An 8099-nucleotide genomic window follows, 5' to 3' on the forward strand; every position below is an offset into this window, starting at 1 on the left:
GAAAAGAAGAATTAGGTTTTTTGGTCAAATTTTTAGAATCAGTAATGACAATAAATTTACAAAACAATTATTTAACTTTTATAAAGTTATAAAAACAAAACTAGTGTGTCACCGGGAAGTAAACCAACCCTAGAAAAACTAAACAAAAATTGGAAAATTAATAGCAGATAGGATAGAGTTTCCAACAACTGAGGTTTTCAAACTAGATGAAAAGGAAAAATCAAACAACAGCTCCAGGAAATTTGCAGAAGAGCAAAAGAAAAGCAATTTTAGAAAGAATGAAAAAGTACTGGAAACAACTAAAGAAGATGAAAAGAAGAAAAAGTAAATGTAACGAAATCTAAAAAGGTTTAATCGAAGGAAAAAGAAAAGAGATTTTAATGCCGTAAGTAGAAGCATTAAAATAAACGTAACCGCTATGAAAACAGATGATTTTATAATTGAAGAAAATATAATTATAATCAACGTTAATATATTGCACTTATTAAACAAATTTATTTGTGTACTTTTCATATATGTATGTACAAATTAAGAATTAAACGTCAGTAAATTATTCTATAATAAAGGTGACACATGAAGGATGTAATATTTAAAGGAAATGCTAAAACATCAATCAAAAATTACATAAAAATAACAAAGAAAAAATAAATATAAATAAAACGAATAATATTAACTTAGGTAAAAACTGCAATAAATCACTGACATTGTAAAAGAAACGATAACAACAAAATTACGGAAGTATGCAATTAAAAAGTAAACATACCTAGTATTTATGCGCGCGCGCGCGCATAAATACAAACACATATATAATATATTATTAATTATTTGGCGGAAACACAGTGTGCAAGTTGTAATAAAGTAATCATATAATATATGTGGAAGGGGGTACATTAAGCATTACTCCATTAATATGATAGAACAGTAATCGCGTGAGAAACCATCAGACCGTGTTAATGCTATCAATAAAAATGACAATATTCTTGTTGGTACGATGTGATAATAGGAATATAAAGTAACATTAAATGAAATTATTATCATTACAGGAAATAACAGTTGTAATTTCTTATCATTAAAAAATTAGAAATAAAATAGGGATTAAAGAACATGATAACAAACTGTCTTTTAAATCATAATTGATTGTTTATGCACTTTTTGTTGATGTAAAAAAAATAAAGACCTATCATTTCAATCGATAAAATTTAAATAGCTAAAACATATTTTAAACAAATTAATATATTTATTTGGGGGAGGTTTTTTTTATTCGTTGGGGATGTAAACATTTTTATATCTTTAAGCAGTGTATCCTTCAGGAAAAATTTAAATACTTTAAATGAAAAGTAATAGAATATTAGTATTACCTACATGAAGATAAAAAAAAAATTACAAAAAGTTATACCGACTATTTGAACTCACTTCTATTACCAGAATGTAATACGAATATTTATTTATACGAGATTAACTGGGAATATACTGAAATAATCCAGGTTACATCAAAATCCCCAGTCATGGGGGTGTCTCAGGTTAGACCGACATTTTTCGTACAAAATAAAATATCAATGCTATAATTCCATTTGTAAACTTGAACTTATATGTTGAATTACTGTATTTATTCTTATAAGTCCCGGGGAATTTTACATGGATTTCTATTTAAAATTTCGGTTGCGGATCTTATTCGAATCATTAAAAATTATTATTACTGCATGAACAAAGTATAATATTTAATTAAATGCCATATATCATTAAATTTTATCATTGAAATGTTTACTCACGAATTTGGGAATAATCTTAAAACTAACATGGATTTATTTTTTAATTAATTAAGAGTAATTAGCGTGTTTTTTCATGAGATAATCATCATAAGCATTAAAATATCATCCATATTATCGTCATTCGACATCACAACGTCCTCGCATTCACAAAATGAAAAATCTGTATCGTCATTAAGTTCAAATTCTTCCTTTCCCTGGAGTTCAAATTCTCTTCTTTTCCATTTTAAAAAACACATTGATTCACAGATACGAAAAATCTCACGAACAAAAAACAAAAAAAAAAGGGTATTCGTAAAAGATTATTATTTTAGAAGCCAATGTCGTATGTGATTGTGAGTATGAAAGGTTACACAATAGCAGGTACAGCATGTTAAACAAAGATGAATGTTATTATAATACCCGCCTCTGCCACTAGAGGAAGAGAACAAGGAAAGTTACTGAAGCTTATTATGATGTGACAATAGATGGCACTTTGGTAGAGCAAAAATGGTGAAGTTCACGTCGGATACGACACCACTTTATACATTAAGGGTTAATAATGCTATGTCTCTTTATTATTACTTCTTTATTCGGTAACAAAATACGTAGAATGAAAAACCTTTTTTCTTTCTCATTAATCTTAAAAGTAGCGTGCAGGTCTTATGCGGTGGCGTAACTTATGTGGATAAATATGGTATTGCGTAAAAAAAATGCAACGGTTTTGTTGTATATCGATGAATTTCTCTTTAAAATTAAATACAACCCATCCTTTATATTTTATTCAGATTAAGTAACTTCACCTACGTATTTTCCTTTAATTACTCAAACTATTTATTTTATTTAAAAACTTTTGAAACATGATAATAATTCACTTAAAAACCGAGATTCTATATTCTGTTTAAAAAAAATCATACAAACGAACTTTTTGAGGAAATCTTTTAGAACACAACTACCAATTAAAGAAATATAATAACTTTATCTTCCATTCTTAAAAAAAAAATTGACTAGGGTCATCCTTAAACATGCTACGATATTTTTGGACTACATCAAAATTAGATTGTATTTATAATAGAATTTATTACGAAGGGTGGCTGTATCATCAGTGGAATGATGATTTGTAAAGCAGGGTGGGGAAATATCTATTTAAATTACACGTAAGCATATTTGAAGCTTTCTAATATAATCAATTAATTATACCACTTATGAAATTAACTATCATCGGTTTGTTCACCACAATTCTTAAATATATTTAAAAATCCAAAAATTACCCTTTAACAAATAAGTTAGAAATAAGATTAGAAATTGTATTAGTTTAATATCGACCTCCCATAGCGGAGTGAATGAACGTACTGGGTTCCCGAACAGGCATGGAATTTTTTTAACTACAAAATTATGCGTTGAATCGATCATCTAACAAAAAATATTAATAAAAAATATTGCATATTCTTACATTTCAACGATTATTACTCACGTAAGTTTTGTAGGAAATAATTCACATTTCAGTTACTACCATAATTAATATCTTTTAAAAATTAATTTTCAAAAAGTGACCTTTAATTCTAAAGAATAAGCCGGTCGGTGCTCGGTTGGGAGTGCAGGTGGTGCAAAGTGCCTTACACACCGGAAGAGATGTTTCATTAATAACATGACTTTTTTTGTTTAATCACGTTAGGGAGTTAAGCTCGCTAGTGCGGCAGCATATGAACACAAAAGTAGAGATCAAACAGTGTTCCGAACGTATAGATGCCTCTTTTCGTATGATGATGTTTTAAGATGTTCTTGATGAAATAATCGTAGAGCTTCAGAAGGGACAATCAACTCGGCCGGGTATGGTGGAAAAGGCCAACCAGACGTATTTCATTGTCACGGACATAGCTTCGCCGCAGACTCCAGCCGTGGGTCTTAACCGGACTGGGTCCTGGTCAGGTCCGGAGCTCCGTCGAATGATTGATGATGGTGCTGACGAAGACTGGTCCTTCGGAGCTGGCCTGAGGATGTTTTCCAATCTTTAGTTCTGGTGGAGGACACCGCTGGGGTAGAAGAAGGTACTGGATTTTCATGGATAATTTATATGGAGGATGGGGTCGACCATCCAAATCACACTCCGGTATTTCTTAAAGCGCCATGGATTGGGGACTTGGCTCGATCGGGTAAATTGACGGCAGGCTAAGTCCTTGTTGTACAATCATCTGCTCGAGACATGTCAGGGGACGTCGGTGGTTCCAAAATCGACCTAGGTCGTACTGATTAAGCTCTAATAATAAACTCGGCGGCTGATGACCGTGAGGTAGCCTCCATGTCTGCCGGTCAGTTCCTCAGGTAATAAAGGATGGGAACAGTCGGGGGTGTGTTTTTCAACATCATCGAGGCGAGTTGGGAAACTATTGCGCCGCACAGTTGAATATTTCAGTCATCGGGTCGGAAAGAAACACTTTGTGCACCTGTTAGTGTTGATGCATAATGATGTCGGCAGGAAACGGCCGGTAGGCCCGGCGACGACGACAGCAGTCAAAGAGGAAGGGAAACTTACACTGACCTCCTCTCCTCAGTGTAGGAAACTGTGTCGCCAGGTGAAGTTGTGGTTCTCTCCAAGCGTAGGGGTCAGGGTGAGGACCTCCATATTCGGGTGTGGGCCGATAGTGGTGCTGCTGAGCGGATAAGTAAGGATATTTCTGCAGAGGTCGAAGGCACTACTATGGTACTGACAGGGAGGAATGGTAGGAGGGTCCTTGTCTTTATTAAGGATGTGGATGTACTCACCACTCAGGATGATTTCATTACGGAGTTTCGGAAAATCACGGGGGAATCAGTGTCAATCGAAGTTATGTCCATGCGACCGGAATGTGGTGCGACGCAGGTGGTCACTATGGCTGTGCCGCCCATCCTTGCGGATAAATTATTGGCTGATGGAAGTATTCGTATCGGATGGGTGGCTTGTAGGGTTATGAGACCACTATTTGACGATCTTTGTTTTCGCTGCTGGAAGCCAGGCCACAGGGCCAATTCGTGTACCGGGTCGGATCTTAGTGGCCATGGTTTCACCAGTTGTCATCTACGGAAGGATTGCTGGTGAGAGGCTCGGTGTCCTTCCTGCAGGTTGCATGGACAGGCACCCGGGGATAGGGGACGCAAGGCTTCACCTGCGACATGAAGATGCGGCGTCTGCTCAGTTCTGATAGGTGTCTGTGGGAAACAGCCCCGTCCAGGAGGGGTGGGAGGCTCCAGCGTTCCACCATCAATGATTGGACGGGGACTCCTTCGCAGCGCCCCGGGGGAGGGAATATAAGCTTGTATTCCCGATGGGGATCCCCTTGCGGGTTCCCCATTACAGCAGGGCATTAAGACCGGGCTCCGATGAGGGGACCCTTTGGGGTTCTCTCATTAGAGGCGTGGCATGTACTGCAAAACCAAGTCTCGGCTACATGGGCGGGACCTTGTGTTCTGCTGAGGGATCGTTGTTCCGGCTCCGGTTGGCGGGGTAAATGAAGGTGAAAAAACAAAACACCCAACATCAAATAAATTACAAAAACCAACACACAAAAGAATAATAATAAATAAAATAAAAGAACTAAAAAAAAACCATTTACTAAACTGTAAAAAATACATAATTAAATTCTAAATTTAAAGGCCTTAAATGTGCCAAATTAGTACATCACGGAGTTCGTTAGAACTTTGTCGGTAAGAGGCAACAAAGTCAACGAACTACGTTTATAGTTCTAAATATTACCTAGCCTAACAGTGAAATGAAAATGGGAATAAAAAAAGCGTGAAAACATTATATTTCATTTCAATTAGATTAGTAACAAAGAATACTTTAAAATATACCTCAAATTTTGTTAGACAACGTTTTTTTCCGTTTGATGAACCGTGGGATTCGAATAAATCATTTTTTTCATTTTTTTACCGTGACTTTACGAATTGCGCCGCTAGATAGCAGTACTAGATACTACTAGGTAGCGTACAAAAACTTGATAATGTTTTTACGGCCAATTTTTTTTAATTCCCGTCACTTCTTTAAAAAAATAAAGGTATTAGTTTACAAGAGATTATAATACTTTTATTAAAAAAGGATTAAATAAACCAGAAATAAATTCGCCTGATTGAATTCATATCACGTAAAATTTTAAATATCGAACAGACCTTAAACTGTGGCTGTAAAATTGTTTTTTTTTTGGGGGGGGGGGGGTTATAAATGTTCACTATTTGTTTTTAAATACAAATCTCATGAATTTCTTGTTGTGAAGACAACATTTTATACGTCCCAAAATGAAAACAATATACGATTTAGAAAAAAATAATAATTTTTTTCTAATGAATTCATTAAAAAAAACCCTCGAATACACGCTGAATTAAACATATTAATATTTCTTTAGACACCCCTAGTGACCGACTCTTAACTTATCAATTCAGTCATTAACTTATAACAATGCATCAGAATTACTAACCGCATGGGCTACCAACTATGACATTAAATGCTTTGCTACGTATTCCTTACCCCTATAATTATTTATTTCTTTTTTTTCTAAACTCTTAAGCCAATTTTTAGATTAGTCACCAGATAATTACTGTTCAACATAAAATCTAAAAAATTCAACATAAAATATTTTTGAAAGATAAAATAAAAATCAGTTATTTCCTTAACAGTTGTAAAGTTCCAAAACAATATTTTAGAAATTGGATTCTTTATAAATAAGTTAAGTAAAAATAATTATAAAACACATCAAACGAGTATGAATTTATTTTGATGTAGAACATCCTTCTAACTTCCTTTTTTTTGTCCGGAGTATAGTAAATCTTTTACGATGAAGTTTATTTTATTCTAGTTTACACGTTGCCTAATTAGCAACTAACTAAAATTAATGAATCTATATCGAAGAAAACGTACCTCGTCTTTGCATAAAGCTGAATAAATCATCGAGGAACTCTTTCCTTTTTGGATCATCACTTATCTCGTACAACTGTAAAAGAAAAAAATAACATACGTCGTCAAATACAGATATAAATTTTTATACTTAAGATACTTTTAAAGTGCACTTATTTATTTTTTAATTGCATATTTAAGAAAGTATAAAAAATTTTATTTGAAATGCACATTTCAAAAAATATGTAAAACAAGAAATATAAAAAAAAAAAAATATTTACATTACTCCTCGATTCCGAAAATTATATCACATTTGTCAGTTATACTTAAAACAAGTAGGGCTGTTTAATTAATAATTGCTGTAACTTGAGTTACTTTTTTTTAGACAGATATTTTAATAAAAAAAAAAAAAAAAAAAAAAAAAAAAAAAAAAACGGCTGGAAAGACGATATTGATAAAAATTAAAAATAAAGGTAATTTTCCAGTATACTAACTTAACATTTTAACAAAATTTTACATACAACGAATACAATCCCTTCTTAGGCTTATGAAACTACTAAGCTGTAAGTCACCTTTTAATTAAACACAGACACTCCCTACCTCTCTCTTTCTCAATCAAATTGTCGTAGTCATGTTCCATTGGATATTGATACCAAAATCACCTTCCAGCGGACGGATCAAGTCTAATATTAACCTGACCCCTAACGGATTGGTCTTAATATAAATCATAATCTATTAAGTTATATTTCCCACTTCCATGTATTTTATATATATATATATATATATATATATATATATATATATAGAAACTATTTTCTTTAACAAAATGTATGCTCGTTTTTTGTTCTTTATCACGCGAAGGAAAATTAAATTTCTTCAAAATTATAAGTAAACTGTTCAACGTAACACTGTTCATAAATAATGCCCCCATTTTGGATACCCAGAACTTGCACGAAATTTTAAAGAAGATGGCATCCATTGACTGATAAAGCTTAAGAGGCTCCCATATTTTTATTTTTCCGGTCTTACTGATTGTCTCATTTAAACTATTCAAATATTTTCCTTATTAACCACACATCTCAGAGATGGTTGACCTGAGACTGTAGAAGACTACACTTCACTTACACTCATACCTTCCTCATTCATCTCTGAAGTAATAACTGACGGTGATTCCCGAAGGTTAAACAGGAAAAAAGAGAAGTATTTTCCTTATACTTAATAAGTAGAATCTTTGTTGCGAAATATTTCTTTGAATTCTGGTTTGATTCTGATAGATTTAGACCTGTAGTAAAGATGTAAGGATACATCTTGAGTCCTTAGTATTTGTGAATAATATTTGGAACTAAATCCGTGCTTTCTATAATTTCATCCAATAATAGTAAATCTTTACCCGTTCTGAGCTGATTCTATAAATCTTTTTTTAAATAATTTTGTTTACATAAAATTTCAAACACGGAAACCTGTTACTGTATCATATGTTCGAACAAATT

General features: G+C 33.1%; 1 protein-coding gene across 1 annotated transcript in view; it reads right to left on the reverse strand.

Moving 5' to 3' along the window:
- Positions 1–7650, reverse strand: part of retn (retained) — a 233669-nt gene extending 226019 nt beyond the window's left edge. Inside the window, exons 1-2 of the mRNA XM_075359226.1 lie at positions 7639–7650; positions 6634–6706 (exon numbers count right to left, since the gene is read on the reverse strand). Coding sequence (XP_075215341.1) covers positions 6634–6706; positions 7639–7650 — 85 coding nt within the window. The remainder of the gene's footprint in view (positions 1–6633; positions 6707–7638) is intronic.
- Positions 7651–8099: the final 449 nt, after the last annotated feature.

The sequence above is a fragment of the Lycorma delicatula genome, chromosome 3, assembly GCF_047948215.1.
Source record: "Lycorma delicatula isolate Av1 chromosome 3, ASM4794821v1, whole genome shotgun sequence".
Classification (NCBI taxonomy): domain Eukaryota; kingdom Metazoa; phylum Arthropoda; class Insecta; order Hemiptera; family Fulgoridae; genus Lycorma; species Lycorma delicatula.